This window comes from Labrus bergylta, chromosome 23, assembly GCF_963930695.1.
Source record: "Labrus bergylta chromosome 23, fLabBer1.1, whole genome shotgun sequence".
NCBI lineage: Eukaryota > Metazoa > Chordata > Actinopteri > Labriformes > Labridae > Labrus > Labrus bergylta.
The window spans coordinates 15,152,859-15,175,856 of record NC_089217.1 but is presented as its reverse complement, the minus strand read 5'-3'; the positions used below and the strand labels follow the sequence as shown (position 1 = coordinate 15,175,856).

General features: G+C 40.6%; 1 protein-coding gene across 2 annotated transcripts in view; it reads left to right on the top strand.

The window, feature by feature from the left end:
• Positions 1-98: 98 nt before the first annotated feature.
• rerg (RAS-like, estrogen-regulated, growth inhibitor) overlaps positions 99-22,998 on the top strand; it is a 44,688-nt gene continuing 21,788 nt past the window's right edge. The window contains exons 1-2 of one of the 2 annotated variants that reach the window (XM_020634798.3): positions 99-276; positions 9,562-9,715. In XM_020634798.3, coding sequence (XP_020490454.1) covers positions 9,655-9,715 — 61 coding nt within the window. In that variant the 5' untranslated portion in view covers positions 99-276; positions 9,562-9,654. Of the gene's footprint in view, positions 388-9,561; positions 9,716-22,998 lie in introns of both variants that reach the window. The other variant, XM_020634797.3, reaches the window with a different exon arrangement.

Below are 22,998 nucleotides of genomic sequence, written 5' to 3'. Positions count from 1 at the left end.
TTTTTAAAAGTCCGTTGCTTGCGTTACCGCCTACTGCCGCTAGAGGGCGACATCTCTCTTCAGTTTGGATATATAGAGGCATGCAGCAGCAGCCTGGTCAGGGGCAGCAGAGTGTCGACAAATCCAGCAGCTCCGCTCCGTATATTTCCACTGACCCCCCGTCTGAGGGATTCATTCATCCAAGTCAGAGCTGCAGCGTCCGTTCCGAGGGGATCACAGTCTGTCAACACAGCTGTAGGCTACATCCAGAGGTGCGCTGTGTCCACATCTGGGAAGGTCAGACGGATCATTTTTTTTTGTTCAGCGGAACCTGGCAACTTTTTTTTGTGCGTTTTAATTTCTCCTCCTGATCAGCGTTGCACTGCACTGCAGCGTGCATTCAGCTTGGTGAGTCTTGAGCGCCAGTGTTTTCATCTCAGGTGGAGACTACGTTATTTTTGGGTAGAGCACTGCAACACTAGTGAGGTTAATTTTCTAAATATATAATGTAACAACAACGGGAGGTAATGCAGGAACTGTCTGTTCACTCTGAGATTGAGCTATTGAAAAAAAATCCCCATCATCTTTGTGCAGCATGACATTTTTTAAATCCTGCTCTTGTGTTAAATCATTTTCACATTATATGTTTCCTGTAGGATGGACAGTAATGAAGTGATGTAGTATAAAAGCCAGACTTCTTGCATTGACTTAAAACTGAAGAAAAAAGAAAGATAAAATAAAGTGCAGGTTTAAGTGTGGTTAACAGTTTTCTCAGCATGCCGTATTATCTTACTTTGCTGCATCTTCTGCCTCATCCTTCCCCTGTTGGGTCCGAGGACGTAATTGGCATTCATGAGCCGCTCCGAGTGTTGCGCAATAGCACCACATCTCAATGGGATTGGGATTTAGGGTCAGTCAGCATGTCCTCCTACACCGGTGCTTGCCAAACCAAGGTCCAGGGAAACCCAGGGGTCCCGAAGAAGCTTGTGTGGGGTTGATGCCAGCAAAATGAAGATGGGTTATAAGGATGGAAAAGGAAACCGCATTGTTTTACTACAGTTGCTTACATAAAGGTCTCTATTCTAAATATTTGTCCCACCTCAGAAGAGTCGTTTGTTCCCCCAGAGAAAGAGAAAATCTTCTCAGACAGGAGTGTTTATAAGTGTTTAAACAATGGTCTAAAGTCCATCAGTATGAGAGCTGTCTGTCAGAGACCCGTCTGCAGAATGTTTTTAACTAAAGAGCACAGGGAATAACCATAGTATAGACTTAGTATATGACTCTATTGCTAACTTTATTGTAAGGCCTATAGGTTGACAGTAAGGTGACTTAAAAATACCTTTCAGATTTGTATCATTCTTCCCTCTTACTGGTTTCACTGGTTTCCCTCAGAGGCAGTGCACCAGTCCACTGTATGTATGTTGATGACAGGCCTGTGGGTTTGCAGTCTTTCTATAGCCTGTGGTGCAGCAGGTCTCCTCCCTTGGTTTGGAGCTCCGAGGTCTGTAATCTCCCTGAACCGCAGCACCACCACCACCCAGATTCATTTCTCAGGTTAAAAATGACACAAAAACCAGCTGGGCACACGCACTGGGAAAAAATATACACGTGCCTAGTGCGACAGTTTGGAAGGAGTCCCTTTAGAGTAGAGGTCAGCGAGTGAGAATAGCTGTGCAGAGGGCACAGGGTTCATCACATGGACACCGGACCTTAATACTCATCTATTTTGCAAAATATTTCACGTATTTTTAGTTACATAAGAAGTTGAATTATTCCGTTTTATGAAGCTGTAAATCAAACATTTTTTAAAGTAGTACCAGTACATTTAGTTTCCATCATTTGACTGGTTGAAACTTGATTTCTTTTGAGCTTTTTCTGTGGCCTCAGTTTAGAATTTTTGTCCTCTGTACAAGTTTGTTGTGTGCTTCCTTTAAATCAAGTACCTGCTTTTGATTTTTGTTTATCGTAGCTTTATGTTTTTTTGTATGACTTCTCTTAAAAGTGACATTTATCAATATCTTAATGTGTTCTCATTCTCAATTCTTCACTCTCTTAATGCCTTACCAAACTCTTTGCGTCTTACTGTGATGCCATAGGTTCCCTCCTTAAGCATCTGAGTATGAGATGTCAGCCTTTAAAGTGACTGATGTGTATAAACATCAGCTGCGATATTAGCTGAATGTTCAAAAATATTCTGTTAAAGCTCCTGTGAGGAGTTTTAACAGAAATCTTTAAAGCAGAAATGACCATCAGGAACAACACTGATCATTTCTATATAGTAGTTTTAAATGGTTGTAAACGTCGCCGCAGGGTAGGTGTCAGACTTAGTGAGTTACAGCACACTGCTGCCTTTCTTTGCATTTTCCACGACAAATATTCTCCGCTTGTGATCTAAATGATAATTTAAGGGAAGCAGGATGAGATTTTTTAATCAGAAAACACCATGTGATGAGCAGAGAAAATATTATGTTATGCTTCGTCCACAGGGGGCGCCAATCAACACAACCCAAACGTTCCTCACAGGAGCTTTAAGTGGAAAGATAGATGAGACTGTTTGGATAGCAGTCGAAGATTGAAGATTGGGCCAAACAATGCCAGGGTTAAAGTCCTTTATGAAAAGATTACTATTTATTTGATAGGATGGATTCAGAGAGACTGAAAATATTGCGGGTGAGAGCGAGGGATGCCCAAACTTGCAGCCAGTGCGACGAGGACTGCAGCCTCTGCACATGGGGCGTCCTATTTACCTAAAAAGCCAAACCAGCACCCCACCCTTCTAAAACCTTAACTCAAAAGCTGAGGTAAAAACTAATCCGAAACCCTGTAATAGTTTTCCAACACTCAACCATGTAGTATGTTTTTGCCGACACCTAACCATGAAGTTTTTATACCTAAACTTAACAAAACTAACATTTTAAGATAACACGATAGAGACTTAGAAAACAGATGCTACATGTGATACTCCATTGCTACGTCTGTGATAAATCATGGTTTTTGATGACCTGGGATTTTAATGAGCACTGCAGACATATCACAAACCCCTGTACCTGCCTGTCCATACTGTCGGTACAGATAACGTTAGAACCGAGCTTATTTGTGAAAATATCCAGCAGCAAGAGATTTTTCTCAGCAGTTTTTTAAAGCTTCATTGCAGATCTCTCATCGGCTGAGAAGATCAATATCAGCTTGATTGTGGTTTTGAAAGCAGTTCCCTGTTGCATCAAGACACAACACATGTGGGTGTTTTCACTTTTGATTACGCTATGATAACAGAGTTTCCAGCCTTAGCGAGATAATGGTGATATAATCACCTCGTCAGACCATGCAAAGATGGCAGACAGGTATGCCACTGTTCATCAAAATACTGGTCTGTGCCTTTAACAGGTAAACTGCTGTTGAAGCAACATATTCAGGGACTTAATATAATATTGTTGTGACTATTTAGAAGTGATGCTTTGTACTGTGTACTTTGAATAAAGAATATGACACAATACAGTACCGTAATTTATTGCCCTCTAGTGTGGGAGTCATTGAGTGCTGTAGTTGGCAGTTTTTCAACTTCCTCTCAACCCTCACATGGAAAGTTCCAGATGTGTTGAGCTATTTTTTTTTTTGTGAATCCCTTTCATGTCTGAGGTGTGCGACTGTGAGACAGAGAGTCATGGCGGTGGGTGGAGTGGGTGGAGGCCACTGTGAAGAGTAATGACCACGTCAGTGCTAGGGAGACACTGCTGTGCTCCTTGTGCTGGTGTTTCCTTTCCCTTCTGCTGCGTGGGAGAGCAAGGCAACACTGCAGTGGCGCGTGTCTGCTGACAGTGATATGTGTGTGAAATATAGACTCTGTTGCAATAAAAAAAAAAGAGGCGAACAAGCTGTTACTATTCCATTAATATTCTGTTTTAAATTCTACTCAACGTCTTAACTTTTCTTCTTTAGGGGTTTTCAACATTGAACCATGTTTCTGGTACATTGCTAAAATGTTTTCCTTGTGGCTGCAAATGTTACAAAACACATGGTTCATCATGGACCGACTGATTTAAGACCTTAACATAAAATTGACTCATGCAGATCAAGATGTTTGTGCTCTGGAGACACGTTTTTAGCTTCTTAAAGAGACAGAATAAAAGCTCAGGATGTAAACATAAGGTCGTTATGAATGTCAGTAGAATCAGAGTTTTATTGAGGTCCATGATTTTTTTTAAAATGTCATTGGACATGTCTTGGCATTTAGCAGTCTGTCTGGTTCATTTCTAATCACTGTGGAGAAGCCAGTGGTCAGTAGGGTTCTTTATAGGGTCTTGTAGGCAGCTAATTGGCTGAACCTTTTCAAGGAGGATGAGGAATATTCCAAAGCAGTTTGTAATGGTTTGACATTAAGAGAAAGCTGCGTCTTTTGTAAGATTAAGATGACAACATAGATACAACTCTAATGTTTGTATGCTAGATAGGAAACTAACATCTGTAGCAGTTGCACAAAACAGCCACCGTTTTCCTGCTAATAGGTGTGAAAATATGGCTGCAGCCGAGACATAAGAACCGCCTGCCGGGAAACGGCTTTATGTGTTGAAGTGAACATGTCTGTAAATCGAGGACCTTAGTGGGAGTGGCCTGCGGTGCTGTGCATTCTGGGAGTTGGTGTCTTTCATCCACATGAGCCAAAAAGAGACTTTCTGCCTTTTCTCGGCCAAGAACCAAGACCAACTTGAAAATGTGTTTCACATTTCTACTACATATATGACCCAATGTCAAGACAGATTCATGTTTCAACGGGTGAAGTATCCCTTTTAAGAACACCCACAAAATGACTTCTTTTGTCGTTAGTAAGTCAGAGACGGGCATAAATGCAAGACTTGTGTGATGAAAACACTTTGTTTTATCTCATGAGAAACTTAAAGGTACACTACGGAGTTTTGGTAGAGAAACGTGAAAGTTGGAGAAGTGTACAGATTCTGTGGTATATGTTCATAACTTTAAACACAAACTGTCCTCAGAGGAAAATTTGGTCTCTTGAACTGTTTGAAGATAAAATGCTACGCGAGAAGTCTTGGTGGGGGGCCTGCAACAGTGAAACCGTAACTCTCCTGGTAGCTTTTTAAGCTCCAAACAGCATTCAGGGACCCTTTTTTTCCTTTGAATAAAATTTGCATATTTAGTTCAGAAAATATAGCATAGCATTTTTTACTTCTCCAACTTTCAAATTTCACTCTCAAATCTACAGAGTGCACCTTTAAGAGGCTCTAGCTGACAAAGGTTAAGTTGTGGCCTTCCCTGCATGGTGCACAATGATTCACCTTAGAAGGAAACAACCATATCAAGTCTCTTAAGTGCTCGAAGCGCCTCCAAACTAAACTGACAAGATGGAAGAAAATGTTGCTGTTGTCGCTGTTATAACCATTAATACATAACTGCAATATCATGCACTGTTTTGACAGTGCTGTCTGGTTTTGCGGAATTGAGTACACATTAATAATATTTAAAGACGCCGACTGTTTCCTTGCTGAGAGAGACACAGTGATGGATGGTCGACCTCCACATGAGCCACACCAAGCGGCACACAGCAACACCATATATGGGCATGTGTGTGTTGGTCAGAAGGAATAAGGTTAGCTTAAACTCTGAATGTGTGTTCGTGCTGCAGTGGATGAGAAGGGAAGGAGCTGGAAGTTTGCCACTTCATAACTTCAACCAGTCTGAAGCTGGCTAACATGTTTTTGGCACTGCAACACAGACACACACATATTTAGCTTTTATTTATACAGACAGGGTGTACTGAAGGTCTGTTTTTGGTTTTATCACATTTTTCTTGGTATATTTCATTTCAATCCTCAGCAGAAGAATGAGTGGAGACATTTTGTAGACTGGTTTGAGTAATTACCACCGATGATAGATCTTCTTAGAAACATGGCTGATACATCTCACAAAACATCAAATACCAGGAATGTTTGGATGCCAGTTGTGTCATCCTTCTATGATTGAATCAATGTTTCCTTATTGTGAAGATAACACGACTGGAGGGCAGTTTGAAATCAGGACTCTGAAGTCTCAGCAGGAAGTGAAGTGGGAAAATGTACCCCTGTAAACTTCAACACACAGTATGTAAAATACAGGGGGCTCTCAATCAAAACAATAACAAAAGATGATGTCCAGGCTAGCGGGGAATCATGGGAGTGATTCTCTGCAACGTCCCGTTACAACTATAAAATTAAGGATTTCTCTGTCTTTGATAACTGATGGAAATATTTGAGGTAATGTAAGTTCACCAAAAACAATTATATATAACATTGGTTTTGTCCGTTTTTAAAAAAATGTAGATATTTGAAAGTAAACGTTAAACGTAAGCATTAGTGTGTTTTCAAAATTGCTTCTATTAAATCCAAAGCTGCTATTGGCAACCAATGACAGAGGTCATATATAATAGAATTATCACCCTAACCAGCTTTTTATTTGTGTGGTTAGTTTGCACAAACTGTGTTATGGTACAACATTTTAATTACATCCGTACATCCGTAATATTGACACTCTCTCCGTTTTCAAATCTCATCTCAAAACACATCTTTTTAAACTGGCATATTCAGTCTGATCATTCTCCATCCGGTCTCATAACTCCTTTACATCCTATACATTTGTGTTTTTTAATGTTAATTTTATCGTTGTGTTGTTACTTTGTTGTTTTTATCTCTGCTCTGTAAGGTGACCTGGAGAGTTTTGAAAGGCGCCTTTAAATAAAATGTATTATTATTATTAACATTTGTCATTGATGGGAAGATTGTGAACTTAAAAATTCATCTCTGGTTTGCATTTGAGGAGGAACACTAAGAGCCTGAAGCGAAACAGAGCGAAACCAAAAATAAGAAATTGAATTGAGCCCAAGTGTTCCAACAATAGAAGACAATTTCACTGCTCGCATGCAAACCTGAGGTGGCTCTGACCTGGGGTGCCAATACGGGCTGTAATGGTGAACATATCTAGCTGGAAGGATAACCGTTTGTGAACTTATCTGAACACAATGTGCTGATGAAATTGGTGACGTTCATGTTTTTGTTGATACCGGTCTTGAGAACATGGGAGACTATGTTATGAGATTATGTTAGAATGAAGCCAAAGACGATAGGGAGACACATAAAGATATGACAGCCTGGGCCAAAACATCAAAGCATAGGGGTGCCATGGGTGAAGTGGATCAAACTTCAGACTGCTATGAGCTATAGTCAAAAGGGTATAAGAAACCGTTTAAGAGGGAGCATCCTTCTGAGCTTCATTCTGTTCTTTGAGCTTCTATGTCTGCTCCTTGTTCTTTTTCATCACTGTGTTTTTGAAAATTAACAGAGTGGGAAAGAAAACAACATACTAGTGTTTTCTGAGTTGAGTGTCTGAGACTCTTTGACACGAGGAGTTCAGTGGATCCAGCTGCAGACTGGCTACAGTAAGATAAGGTCGAGGTGGAGCCAGTAAACAGATCTGATACCATAATGTCTATGATGACAGAATGAAGAAATCACTGTTTTTCAACGAGGATGTAATTCTTTTTAGTCAGACTGGTAATGAAGAGATAGTGTTATAGTCAAGACCACACTAACCAAGACCAAGAAAAACCCCAGACCAGAGTGCTTTGAGACAAGACCAAGACATTTAGGGATCGAGACCAAGTGAGGACCAAAACAAAGGCAGGGTAAGACCAAGACATACCAGAGACCAGAGTGCTCTGAGACCTTTAGGGATCGAGATCAAGTGAGGACCAAGACCATCAATATCACTGAAAAATCTCACTCACACCGGGAAGGTTCCTGCAGTAACCGGGAGATAAAAATCAAACTACAAATGAATTGACATTTTTTGTTCTTTTAGAAAGAGGCGTATTTCTTCGAAGCACAGTATGACTTGGAAAAACCTCCAATTAGTTTAGGTCTTGACCAGTCTTGGTTTAAAATCTGGATTCCACCCAGTCTGAGGCCGAGACAAGACTGAGTAAAAATGCTTTCGATTCCAAGACGAGACCAAGACCTTCAAAAAGCCTCGAGACTAAGACCGATTTTGAGTACTACAACACTATGAAGAGATACAAGATGTCAAATACTCACACAACACCAGGTACCCAAACTTGTATCCTTATGGGAAAATAGTATCGAAACGTCCCTAAAATTAAAACTATTGACAAATAAAAGTTTTAAATCAAGAGATACTTTTTTATTGCTTTCTTACCAATACAGGCAGAAAAATTGAAATTGATTTGAAGTAAATTTAGAATATTAATCCCTTAACTTGTGGTTTCTAGTGTTTCAGCTACAAGTGTGATGTTCACATGGTCTTTTTTTTAAATTAAATGTACAATTTAGAGTATTTAAATGTGGGCTTTGTGTGCCTTTATTTAAGAGACAGGACTGTGGATAGAGGCAGAAATCAGGGAGAGAGAGAGTGGGGATTGACATGCTGGAAAGGAGCTCCAGGTTGGGTTTGAACCCGGGCCACCAGCTTGGAAGACTACAACGTCCATACATGGGTCATGCAAACTAACCCCTTGTCCACCTGCACTTTGAGGTTCACGTATTCCAGTGCAGTTCAGCCTCTGAGGAAAACATGAGATTTCCAATCATCAAGCACTTCTCCTTCTCAGGCTCCTGCAAGCCATGCATAAATGTAATAAAATCCCAAGCTTCAGCCTCGTGTGCTTATCATCGTATTAACTCAGTCAGCATTGCCGCTAATTGGAAATGAACCATTGGAGGGCCAGAATGTCTCAGGCTTCCTCTGGAGCCTCTTAGATTTCAATGAGACTCTACTGTAGGTATTTTTGGTGAATAGTTGGAGGGCAAAGAACAGTTGGTTTAGGCAAGAAGATTAGAATCAATTATCCAGTGAGACAACTTCACAGAGGGTTGTTTTCTCATGAAACAAACCTGACTTTGGTTGTTTTATCTGGTTGCAGTTGTGTTATCCTTTCAAACGACTTGAGCTCTTTAGATGCTGACAATCCCTTCGTCATCTACTCTCTCTCTTTCACATCTCTCACATGCCTGACACCACTCGCCTCTGTATTTCAAGTGGCTGAGACAGGTGTAAAGCGGAGGTCTTTTTGTTTGGGACCTGAGTGTCTACACTTCTAAGACTTGACGATTAGAGATATGTGAGGGTCCTAACCATCTGATTAAATCTCAAGCCAGAAGACTACAGCAGCAAGGACACAGTCTCTTTAATAAAAAATCTTCCAATTTGATGGATTTTATTTGCTTTTCAAAATGCACAAGACTTTCACAGTGTGAATGTTTCCATTAAAGTAAAAGTGTACTAAAACAACCTAAAGCCCTGTTTGCTTTGTCGTGATATATTGTACTGGACTTTGAGGCTATTTTAGTCCAATCATTCATATCCTGAAAAGTTTTTTGAATACAACAACTAAGAATCACTTTTTGACTCATAAATGGTGATAAAAGAAACACATCCTTCAAGAAATGCGACCAGCGTGAAGGAAATTACAGAATTCAGAATCGAAAAGAAGTTTATTTAAACTTGCCTTAACGATTAAGTTGTTAGCACTGCCATCAAAGCTAGGAGTAGCATATGAACTGGTCCTGCCTGTTTCCTCAGACGCTGCTTACTTCTACTTGGACGAGAGGATGAATGGCTGACCTCGGAGCTCACTGATTGGTTCCCTGATCCTCCCTGATCACAACTGCTGTCATGGCCAAAAGCCCGGAGGTGAAGCTGGCCGTCTTCGGCAGAGCTGGAGTGGGCAAGTCAGGTAAACTGCTTTGTGTGTGTGTGTGTGTGTGTGTGTGTGTGTGTGTGTGTGTGTGTGTGTGTGTGTGTGTGTGTGTGTGTGTGTGTGTGTGTGTGTGTGTGTGTGTGTGTGTGTGTGTGTGCATTTCTCACATGCATGGTGTTGCATGAGCTTCTCTCTATAGTCTAAAGTTTCCAAAAGATTTTTCCAAGCGTTACCAAAAGAACTGGAAAAGGGCTGATGTGACAGATTTGTCGTTTGGTGCATGGAATGATCTTACATCCGTTTCCATGAACATGTAGTCTAAAATTTTTCTTTTATGTATCTGCAGGTTTCATGGTCTTTACTTTATTCACATTTTTCTGCCTCATTTCTTATTACTGCTCTCCATCAACCTGTCAGTGCTTTAATACTCCCCATCATTTCTCCCCTTAATCAGTTTGTTTTCATAGCCGACATTACAGTAGGAGGTTGTTTTTGGTCTGGCTTAAATATCTCACAATCTACACTCCCACCGATACGTCAGTTGTAGACATCATTTTGGTTTCGGCCGTCCTCTACAAACAGCAGTTCGCTCTGCCTCAGTTGGCTGTCTGTCTATTTTCTCCAGTAGCTAAGACAATAACACAGACCATATGTTTCATGCGGACTACAAATCAACAAAAGATTGCTTCTCCGTCGCAAAAGCCTGTTTGGAAACATGCTTTGGGATCTCTTCCATGTCAAAAGAGGCCATTAAAATGCCTGAGGAGGTCAGCTTAAGTACTTTACTGAAAAGTATAATGACCGAGGAGTTCTTAACCTTCAGCTGAAGAGTGCGGTTGTAAAACATGGTGTTGAGGCCGGCGATGGCTGACATGCATGTCTGAGCCCTTGTTCAGGAATTCAAGCTTCAATCTATGACTTAACTCCTTGAAATAAGAGACATACAGTACAGTTAGCCCTCCCTGTCTCCTTCTGATGTAATGAAGTTCACTCCACCAAAACCTTTCAGTCGTCCTTGTGGCTTGTCATGCCCTGACCTAACAATCTCCCAAACCCAATTACTGCTAAGACATTTGCCATTGCTTTTTGCATGAACTGTGTCAAAGCTTTTTCTTTCTATTAATAAAACAGCACTAACATGGCTGATGATTTCTAGTTAAATATTGAAGCACAGAAGTTGATAGTGCAAAAGCCCCATCTTTGACCTCAGCCCTCATACAGTATGAGGTCAATTTGGTCAGATAGCATTTCCTACAAGAACTGAAGGTGAAAAATACATGCAGGTACTTATAGCCTGTTATCAACCAAAGGGGTTCATGTTGAAAGACTTTTCATGTTCACACAGGTTTCCAATTCCAGTTTCCAGTATTCAAAATACCGGAGATGTACATTGGCTCTGGCACAGGAAAAAAAATGATTGCAGACATCTGTTGGTTCAAATCAAGCAATTGAGTATTTCTAGTTTTTAACCCCACTTTTATCTAGTTCTAGTGATGGACATGTTACCTGCTTGCTGGTAATTCACTTTACACACCAACTGTTCATGTGAACATTTGATTTCTACATACTTGATTCATCCAGTTCTGATCAGCTGCATGACTCCTGTAGCTGTTTTTTTTTCCAGCACAATAAAAGGCTGGCACAAAGACAGAACAGACAAACAACAGGACAGCAGTCATTGTTGTCATATCTGAACTCCATGTAGCCCTGGTGAACCCTTCAACAATGAACACCTCACATCCAAACAAAGGCCATTAGTGGATGGAAGACTACAGCTGCTAATTAATTGATCCTCTTCTACTGTAAGTGTGTGAACATTATGATTCAGGCAGTAAAATACACTCAACTAAATCCACAATATAAAAGATATATACCATAATGTAAAAACTCTCTAATTCTTCTTGAATAGAAAATATTTACTTTTAAGAAAGTACAAAAGTTAAAGCTGTTAATGTAATTAAGGAATTAAAAGAGATAGTACCACATGGAGTAATTTCTCCAATCATAAATGCATTATCACATAACTATAGGGCTGTTATAAATGATAGCATAGCGCTTTATTCTTTGTCTTGTGTTTATATCAAAGCAAGATTTTTCTGGGCTGACGCTAAAGCTGATGTTCATTGAATACTTTTTTGGTAAAGAACTAGATTTTTATCTTAAAGGTCACATATTATGCAAAATACAATTTACCATGTTTCTCTAACACTAATATGTGTCTCTAGTCTGTCTACAAACCCCCCAGTTATGATAGAAGTCCATCCTCTCCGTCTTTTACCAACTCAACTTTTCAGAAAATGTGTGCTGATTTTCCCTTCATGACATCAAAAAGGGCAGTAGCCCCTCCCCCAGGTGGGTGGCACTCCCACAGCTCGGTGTTTATTCTGCCCTCTGAGTCTGCCTTCTCGCCGAAAACAATAGGGAATGAAGCAATAATAACCCAAGGCATACAAGCCCCTCCAGAGAATAAACAATCCAAATAAATGAAAGACAACCCCTTGAATTTCCCAAATGGTTTACAGGAGGCTTCTCTACCAAGACTTAACACTTAAGTAAACAAACATAATTTCAACTAATGATAGGGCTAGATGGAAATTGAAGGGACAAGTAATTCAAATGAACCCTACAGGGATATGCACGTGTGTCAAAGTGAGTTACAATGTTGTCTTCACCACAATGCTCCATGCTCACCGAGCTGTCAATGGATTACATCCTAGATTTAATCCTTTACATGTACCATTGTCTTAAGAGTGTTGTTCAGACAACGGTTATCAGAGGCAGCTCCAGCCTGGCAGGAAAATGTTTTACACCAAAGACTCGAAATGTTTGCCAGATTTTTGTTTCTTCGCAGGTTTTTTTCATTTGAACAGCATTTAATCAGTCAAACCTTTCCCCTGTTCTTTACACCAAAAAACGTATACAAGCTTGTTGCCAGTCAGACTCCATTCCACATTCTCTTCACCAAAAGTACTTTTGTTTAGACTTTGGACACTAGTACTTGTGCATGCGATGCTAACAGTATATCAGTTGGACTTCAGTGTATTTGTGCTTTTGTAGAGATTATTTACCTCCAGAAGCTGATTGTTAACCCCCCTGGATGGAAAAATGTGTTCCCAATAAGACAACCTGCTGGGAGTCTTGGCATCATTGGGAGTTTGCTGGAGACTTTGTGAGGGTCTGACCTGGACTCCTGCAGAGCCATCCAGCCCTATAAAGAGCAGAGTATATTACCTCAAGTGTGGCTCCTCTGGCACTCTGCAGCCTTTGGTTTATTGAGCAGTGAAACTGGTGAGGAAATAAGATAAATTATAGCTATTCTCTTTGGCTTAACCTGGCCCCTGCAAAACAAACACGTCTGTTGAACAACATGTGCAATGAGTTCATCCTGATAGATACAATTTGAGCAGAAAGCTGAGTAATTACTCTCACATCCATTTTTAAAGATAGAAAGGGAAAAAAACATGTCAGCTGATGATTTACTAATTTGGGCTGGACTGTTGAGAGTCAATATCTTCGATTGGATTCATGCTCTACCTCTTATTGTTTCAGCACCATTCAGTGTCGTAAGGAAGACAATATTCATCATTTTATATGCTTGGATTAACACCATGAAAATGGAATATTGATCTCCTACTGTAACTGTCTGACATTATTCTTGCAAGATATTGAAGAGTGACAGTGGTTACTGTTTCTATTGTACAAAATGGCAATGTTGTAGTCAAGATGGGAGATGCACTTCTTTCAGCAATAGATCTTTGTTGATGATATAGATGCATTACAAATCTATATTACAAAGCTGTAGCACAGAACACAAGACAGGCCTTGCTGTCTTTATCATAATATCATCAGACTGTCAATATTAACCACGTGAAGAAGGTCAACATGGTGGTGCATTTAGCTGCAAACCGCCAGAAAATGTGTCCCAGTAGATGTTCCAGACCAAACAAAGATTGAATGTTGAGCTTACATTTTGTTTGGGAGGAGATAGACATGACTCCATGTAAATTGGACAGTTGTTTTCCAACATGTTTTCAGCTAAGCAGTGCCACTTCTAAATGATTATTGCTAATGGTAAAATAAATCCCTCCAATCAAAACAAACTCAATATCCTCAAGGGGGACGCAAGGATACAAATCAAACACTTGCAGACATTGCAACAGTCAGGCAGTCAGTTGTTTGATATTGATCATTTGAAATATGGGCCGCTGTGGCTCAGTTGGTTGAGTCGATCGTTTCTCAGGTTGGGGGTTCGATCCCCAGCTCCTGCAGCCACATGTCCAATGTGTCCTTGGGCAAGAGACTTAACCCACAAGTTGCTCCCACTGCTTCGTCGGTGGAATATGAATGTGTATGAATGGGATTAGTTACTTCTGATAGTCTCTAAACCTAGCAACTTCTGCCATCAGTGTGTGAATGTGTAGCTGTGACCTGCAGTGTAAAAGTGCTGTGAGTAGTCAGAAGACTAGAAAAGCCAAGTTTACCAAGTCCAAATCCCAGTGGTATAGAAGGTTCCCCCTGGAAAATTCCACAGTGGCTCTCTAGTGTCAGATATTCTAACATTAGTTATGAACTAAAAATGAAAGGGGAGTCTTGCTCCTACCTTCTGCTAGAGTTCAGTAGAATTTAAAAGTATGATTTGGTTAAAAAACAACAACAGAAAGTTTCATCAAAATATTAGAATACATCTTGGATCTCGTTGTGAAAACAATGGGACACATATAAGCGCATGCAGTAAATAGTGTGTTTAGATGTTGTTTGGATGTTCTAGGGGATTGGGAAAATGTAATTTACTGGGTGCAAAGCTCCAGCTCGTAAACATCTTGTCTGCTCGCTCCTCAAACATTCCTCCCCTCAGCCTGTCTGACTGCCAGAAAGAAAAACAATAACAAAGGCCCAAGCCAACATGTGTCTGCCTCAGAAATACTCCTTACCACCTCCACGCTGTGAAGGGACCATGAATCAGCCAAATGTATGCGTGGGTCTGAAGTACGATGTAAACAGTCATTCAGAGGGCAAGAAGCCACAAAAACAAACACAATGCTGGACAGAATTACAGCTACTGTGTTGGACTGAGAAGTTACTCTCAACATATAAATAAAAAAAGTTTTTCCATTATAAATGTTGACCCTTACATTTAGCTCTACTTCTAACTGATCACTTCTCAAAACAGACTTTTTCAGCTGAAGGCTCCTGAAGTTCGGCTCTAGGTTCCTTCGCAGCTATTCTTTATCATTTAGAAACAACAACTGGAAATTCTGTTGTTATGTTTCACCGGCCTCTCCACCAGTATCCAGAGATCGGTAGTTTAACCAAACGGAGGTCCCACATGGCTGAAATATGTCGTACAGCAGAGGTATTAATCCAAAATAAACAGGTTTTTGCTTTGATTTATTTGCAATAAATTGGTCTAAATTATACTTTAATTACAACATTGTGATGCAAATTTGTTTGAAGTCAAGCTTTTTCAGGGATGGCAGCAAGATGGCCAACTTTTCTTTGGATCAACTATCTTTGATACAGTGTCAGGTTGTCAGCAGAATTTCAACTATGTTATTGAAAATGCCAGTGATGCAAATTAGCTTCTTCTTTTTTTGCCTAGCAGGAGTTTGTTCCTGTATAAACCTTTGCATTGTCAATGTTTTCCAATACACCAGACCTATGCCATCATGGCCTATGTGCATACTTTGCCAGGTTGAATTTGAGCCAAGAGTTAAGCACATGCAATAGTGATTGGTCTGTGTGGACTTTGGAATAAATTGGATTAATATTGTATTTTATAATACGCCTCTAATTGCTTCTTAAGTCATACAGTGTATGAAGAAGACGATGTACAAGATAACAGCTTGTCTCTAAATGGTTTTGACACTATAACAATGTGCACTCATGATAACACCTCTGAAATAGGCTTCCCGCTGAAAAATGACACAGCTAACCTTTTGCACTCAAATTATTGTTGCACTGATCATACTGCTTCCAAAATCAACTTCCTGCGATGCCTGTCGGAGGAAATGAAAGTCCTGGAAAATAATCAAATAACATCAAGCAGGCCTTCTCCCCACTCTGCACGACCAAGCAATTAACGGGATGCAGAGGCACGGTGACAGACTGCTGCTCAGGTTTCCAGGCACATGTTTGTCCTTTCGCAGCAGAGAGATCCTACAGCTGGGAAGTTGGCTGCCTGTTTGACTCACATTCTGTGTTTGGGACCAATAAGCAGCAGTTAGATGTGACTCATCAAAAGCATTAAGCTGCATAAGTGCTCTAATCAGCATGATAGAGGGAGATTTTACTCCTTTAGATGAGAGATCTGAAAAGGGCCACGAGAGGCTTCAGTAATTGGAGTTATGTGAATGTTCAGATGAGGTATTTGTCTGCTTTAAATAGGGTGACATACTGTATGTACCATATTGTGTTACATAAGATGTTCCTGGAGGCTTTTTTTTGTTTTAATTTGTGCTTATTTGTTCAGTTTGTTCAGACTCAGAGCTCATGACGTTCTTAGGAGCATGAACTGTATAAAAAGATGGATGAAACTCCAGCCCCCTAGAAGTGAAGCCAAAAGTTTTAGAGATCCATGCCACTGCCACTTGTTTGGCCGTGCAGAGCATAGAAAGGCCTGCAGTATTGAAGAATCCGCTGACAGATTTGTGTGCGCTGCTATCTTGCAGTGGCCGCCATTACTGCGGTGGCATCTCAACGTCTGCAGCTGTTGCTTACTGTGAAAGCAGCATTCATATAGTAGGATTTAAAATGTTACAGCTGCTGATGAAGGTACCTTAATCAGGTGATCTAAGGTTTATTTAGATTTGACAAATTAGACATCGTTAACAACAACTACCTGATTACACAATGGAGAAATATTAGAAAAACTCAACCATTGGTAACATGTTTGTGATGAAGTGCTGTGTAATATAACAGTGTATGATGCCAGCTAGCTTAATCTATTAACTGCGGAATTTAACCATCAAAGACTAGTTGTGTTTTTATAGATATTGAGCCCATATTAGACTTTGTTGACTCTGTGCTTTGGTTAGCAGAAGGGTCTTGATGTTTGCTTCCCTAGCCAGATCCCTTCCTACGTCAGCCTTAGTCTCAGGTTTTTTTTTTGGCTTCTTTAGTGCAATGGAAGGAGATGGAGACACAATGTCCATAAGCCAGATCCATATTTGAAGAACCCTGTATTGATAAATGGAGGAATGAATGAATAGAATTCATATTCATGTCACCGTAGAAAGGCAGTATCAGAAGTTCAAGTTGGTGAGTGTTGTGATAACATCTTGTTGGGTTGTATCCCACGAGTTGATTTAAGTGGAAAGTTATTACATCCCATTTTGTACTTTCAAGGTTTTTAACATTATACAGAAGGTTAATGCTACTTTGAGTTTCGTTGTTAGTGAAGAGCTCATCTGGTATGACATGGGGCAACTGCTCGTCCTTCAGCCAGCTGTGTCACAAAGAAGAATACAGACATATTGCTTTTCCTACATTAGCATATTCTAAAGTGCTAATTTAATTAGCTAGTGCAAACAGGTTGCTGTTATGGACTACAAATGACTTGATTAGGTCAAAATAATAATGCACAGTAACTGTGACTTTTGTTCAGAAGTGGTTGAATCCTGAATGATCTGATTGATTTAGAGTAGCTCATATGGTTGTATGTCCTCTCACTCTTTATTCTCACGGTAATATACTTATCTGAATAATGACGGATAGGAGGTTAACCTTTGGAATCGAGTTCGGTCTCCAGGGGCGAGGGAAGAGAAACTGTTTGAGAATCGGGAAGTGTGGGAGAATCGAGAAGGCAACAACTTGAAGAGGTGTTTTATCAGGGTGTGAAGAGTCTTGTGTTATGTTTTTGTCTCGATGTAAACATCAGATTTAGTCAATGTCCTCAAGAGAATGTAACTGAGAGTTGGTTTAGCCCTTGTCGCTGAGTCGATGACTCTTTGCAGAGCCTTTTTTCTCAGCTGCAGTGGAGCAAGTGTACCCCACCAGGAGGCTGTGGGTGGTTGCAGCATGCTTTCAATGGAGCGGTGGTAGAAAGACACAAGCAGCTGCTGAGACAGGTTTGTTCTTTTAAGTGCCCCTCAGGAGGTAGACGCTGATGTGCCTTCCTTACCAGAGACCATGTTTGCAGTCCATGTGAGGTCCAGAGAGCTGTTTGTAGAAACTTAATGTGGTCACGCTCTCCAATCCTCTGATGTAAAGGGAGGAAAGATCCTCTTTGTGCTTACGGAAGATAACCAAACGGGTAGAAAGTGCTTGTTTATGTTACACTAACAACAAGCAGGAACATCACTTTTCACCCGTCATATTGAGGCTCTCAGTCTGTCCCTGCGTTATTGCAGCCTGAGGCTTTATTAAACTGTCAAAGAACTTGAATTCCCTGTGTTGCTGCACTTTACTCGCCTTTCTCCGCGCTCCTTCGCTTCCTCTACTGTTGAATTATCTGCTACCCAAGGCTTCCTTTTCTCCTCACAAAGGAACAGTGTGTGTCTGCCACCCACATATATGTGTTTGAGCACTCTGAAGGCTATTTGTCTGGTTTAATATTCAAACCTAAGACTATTCACTGCTCTGCACACACACTCACAGGTTGAGCTAAGAGAGGTTTTTATTTCTGGACTGAAGAGCCTTGTAGCTCATGTTCTCAGCCTCTAGACTGTATAAATAGCAAATTAATCAGTCTTCCCTTTACAAACACAAAGATGCAGTGGAACCATAAAGGGTGCTGATTGTGCCGCAGGGAGGTGGGCTTCTTGAGTGGTTGTGCTTATTCCTACTGTTGAACTAATTTAAGTGCACACCTCTGACTCTCCAACGCCTCCACTCATTGTCCGTGCTCTGACTGCCGCCGCTGTCCTCAAGCGGAGTGAGTCACCGCAGGTTATTTCCCTCTTTGCTTTTACCAGTGTCGCTCACTGAGAGATTAGGAGTGCTTTTAACATTTCATGTTAGATCCATTAAGTTTCCCTTCCTGCTTCTGAAGAAATCAGCCAAAGTTCAGTTTAATGTTTAATATTCAGCTCTGCTTTCAGCACGTTCCCCTCCTACCACTCAATATTTCTTAAGATCTGCTATGCAACACTTGCTTTCTTTTAGTCATCAGCACTTTGATTTTAAATGACTTTGCAAACATTTGTTCATCATAGGAGTGCCAGATGTTAAAAAAGATAATTGGTGAGTGGTGGCACATTGTTCATTTCCACAACAACAAGCTGAGCTGCAAAACCATAATCATTCAAATCGGTTGAAAAGAAACCCTGAAAGTATAATTAAAATGACTCAGCAAAAACACAAATACGATGCCACAAAGGGAAGATGCCACAAGGAGGGAGAAGGAACAGTGACAGGCAGTAGCGGAGCGAGTGTGGGGGCAGAAGGTGCAGCCGCCCCGGGCCCACTTTGAGCCAAATTTAACATGCATTTTGTTATTTAGTTGAATTTTCTAATAAAGTTAGTTTGACTAGGTCTGAGTCTCTCTTTTCTTTTGCCGCAATCAAGACACACAATGTATTTTGTAGAGGAGAGAGGGGCCCCCCTCCACTGCCAAGGGGGTTCTCAACTTCGGCAGCAAACAGCGGGGTGCTGTGGCCTGTTTGTAATGTCATTGATTCCACCTCTTAGCACCCCCTTTGCTGGGCCCCCGCTGCTGTTCGTAACATTAAAAGTGTAAAAAACTAAATAAGAAATATTTTCTCATTGACAACTCAACCCTCAACAACTCAACCTGGCAAGTCTCCTCCCGTTGTTAGCTCCACTAACGTAAACGCTACTAGCCAAGCAAATAAACATGTTAGAGAGGAGCACCCAGCTAGCTGCAGGAAAGCAACAGTGCTGATGAAAACTTCATTGGTAAATTGTTTCATCATTATTTGAGATTACGTTTAGATGCTGGTCTTTTGTTTGTTTGTGGGTGTGTTGTAGACCGCCGTGTCTGATTGGTTATCGTACTGTATGAACAGCAGGCCATTGCTGTCACACCGTTTACTAAGTTTGTTGTTGTGCGTGGGTTGATAATGTGGGTTTTATTGTATTGTCTGTTTGGCTGTGTGGCTGGATGAGCGTCCAACTTCAATGTCAAACTGTAGTTGCCTTCTATCTTTGGTTTCCCGTCCTGCTAATGAAGTCTGCTTTACTTGTTTAATCGGTGGAATATGTGCACAGACATATCAGCACTTGTTCTGCTTAAACATCAGCAGGTCACTCACTGATAAGTCCCTGTCACTGTAATAGCACCCTTTGTAATCTGCAGCAGCATTTCTCTTCGTCCCACCCCGTCTTGTATCTCCTTACAGCCGATACTAAACCATAAATGCTATACTATATTACTATATAGGCTACAGCATATGCTATATAGCCTATAGACAGTTTAAGGGCCCACTATTGGTCCCCGCCCCCTCTGCAATGAGCCATAGGCTCCGCGCCTGGTGACAGGCATTCATCTCCTGTTATGTAATAAGACAAAGACAAAGAGAAGGTACTCAAAGGTAACTCCAGTTTATAAGTACTAAAGGAGGAAAACATTTTCAGCTTCTGTCACAAAGTAGACCAAAGATGGTAAACACACTTACTGAGGTAAATGTAGATGAAGTGTATTAGGGCTTTCCATGGTGGCTGGTGGGGCCAGCAGATGATGTGATCCCACATGTTTAGCCGTGTTAGATAAATTGTGCTACATTTTTGGGGGCATTTCTTTCCTTTTTTTTTTTTTTTTGATAGGGCAGCTCAAGAGAATCAGTAAATGTTTAGGAGAAGACAGTGGAGTATGACAGCAAAGCCCGACGTTGATTTGAACCTCCGGCCACTGCAAGAAGGACTAAAACCTCTGTACATGTGGTGCACGCTCAAACCTTGAGCTAAATTGAATTGTTATATTATTTTAACAGTGTGAGAAATATCCCCAAGGAGACAGTAAAGCTCATCACATATCATATCTACCTTGTTTCATAGGGAGAGTAGAAAATCAGTGTTGAATTATTTTCTACAGAACATATCTTAAAGATTTTTGGTGAATGACTAAAAGTAGCACAACTTCCACAGTGATGTGCTTTAAACTCTGCAGAGCTTATAGCTGCTTTTGGAAAGGCCATTGTATTGAAGTGATAATACCCAGGTGGAAAATCTTAGTTGTAAAAACAGCACTTTCCTTGTTCTGAGCAGGTCTTTGTACAGTGATTCATCGTTTTGTGTGTTAAGATCCCTTTTCAAGGTGTGGTTGCCCTCTTCGGTCTCACTCGTGGCTTTAGATGAATAGCCCTGCACTGCTATTGTAAGAGACTAAATTAAAGGGATGAATGTGGTGTGAGAATCCTCACGCCCTTCCTGTTCTAACCTAGCAACTGCAAGCTTCTGTCCACTTGCATCTTCAGAGACGTGAAATCAAAGCCTCTCTGGTGTCCAATTTTACCGAGCCGCAGGGCCCTGAGGAGAATGACTGACTCTCTCTCTCTTTGCCATTGTGTGTTGATGGAGCTCGTCCAAAGTTTAGAAAAGGGGAACTCTTCTGACCTCTCCAAGGGATGCATTGATCTCATCCTGGTGTAGGATATCGGTCCGATCCTGACCCAGATAGCTAGATTGGGTATCAGTGACAATAGGCCGATCCATGTTGCCGATCTTCAAAGCCAATCTATACACCTCAGTTCTATGCTACTCTGTGTTAACAGCAAGCACTTTGTGTATCAGTGCACTGGTAAGGCTCTGCGGAGCCAATATAGCATGGAGGATGCTAGCAACAAAGCCCAAGTAGTTTGAATGCATTTCTTGTTTATTACGCCAACAACTTCAACGACTACAAGCAACTTGTACACAGCTCATGTTTCGGGGGGTGGTGGTTTAATGATGAGTTTAAAAAAACAAAGAATGCAGAAAAAACGAAGGGGTTTACTTTGTCAGCAGGGTTGAAAAGACAGGAGAAACTTCTCAGTGATGTTTTGACATCACGTAAATCATTTCTGAAAGCGTTCTGATTCTCAGTCTCATCCTCACAGTGAGGAATACAGGTTATAAATTCAACACTGGAATCGGATTGGCTCTGTATCGGTATCATTTTATACCCAAAGCCCAGATATCAGATCGGTATGTGACATAAAAAAGTTGGATCGGTGCATTTCTAAACTCCTCTGTCATTTAAAATTATATTAATACATAAAGTGCTCTTTTATGCTTTAAGTGGAACAAATAAGTTCCAGTACTTTCCTTTTTCACAAACTGGTGTTTGTCTAGTCCGGTATGAGCAAATCATAAAGCATTACAGTCTGATTTTCTACACTGGATATAAGGATATTAGGACAACCAATTTTAGTTCATCCAGTAAAACATTACTTACTTACTTAGTAGAATTTGAAGAAATTAAGGTCCTCAGTTCAAGATGCCCTTACTTTCCTTGCAGAATCATGTGTGCTTCTGCTTCTTTGTAACTTTTTAAAGCCCAGAGGGTGGACAAAATGTGCACATAAGTGATGCATAAGTGACTTTTTGACAATCGTTAGTCTATATTAAGCTCTAGTACCATTTATCTGTCTAATGTCTCAGGGTTAGCTTTGTCGTCAGGTGTTCCTGGAGCTTTTCTCTCTCAATATAAATGAATTAAGTAGACAAACTGATGTGGGCATCTGGTGTTTTTATCTCATATTTATAGCAAATCGAAAAATTGCTGATGGCCAAACTGGACAAGGCTAATTGCTTAATCCTTGAAAGGCTCTAATAAGGTTACTTGAGATCAAATCTTTTCCATTATCTTGTCTAGCCCCTGTGGTCAAATAGTCATTTCCCAGAGATGATTTTAAAGAGTCATTTCCCAGAGATGGAGCAGATAGAAAATTGAGTCAAATCTCGGTGAAAAATGACTAAATAGAGGGGCATTCAGCTCTGGGCTCTGATTTTCTGAAAGGAGATCGTCTTATTTAAATAAGGTGAGACGGCAAGTTCTGAAAACACACTTGTTATGTTTAACTATAGCAAATTCTTTAAAACCATAAGAACAGATGTGATGTGCTTTCAAACATTAATGATGGACATTTTGGAAAAATATTCTTTACATCCTTTCTCCCTGCAAACATTACCCACCATGACATTTTTGGTGTGTTGTTGTAGTACCAGTCCACACATAGGCGGGTATTTTTAGAAACATAGGTTTATCTGTGCACTTTGGCCTTTGGTACAAATTCAAACTGCATTTAAGGTAACTGAAAACGCACCTTTTGGAAAAATCCTTCCAATGTGAAGATTTTCAGAAACTCAGTTTAAGGTGTTAACATTGCTCACTGGACTTTTTACAATGTTACAATTCAGTTAGCAGATGCTTTTATCCAAAG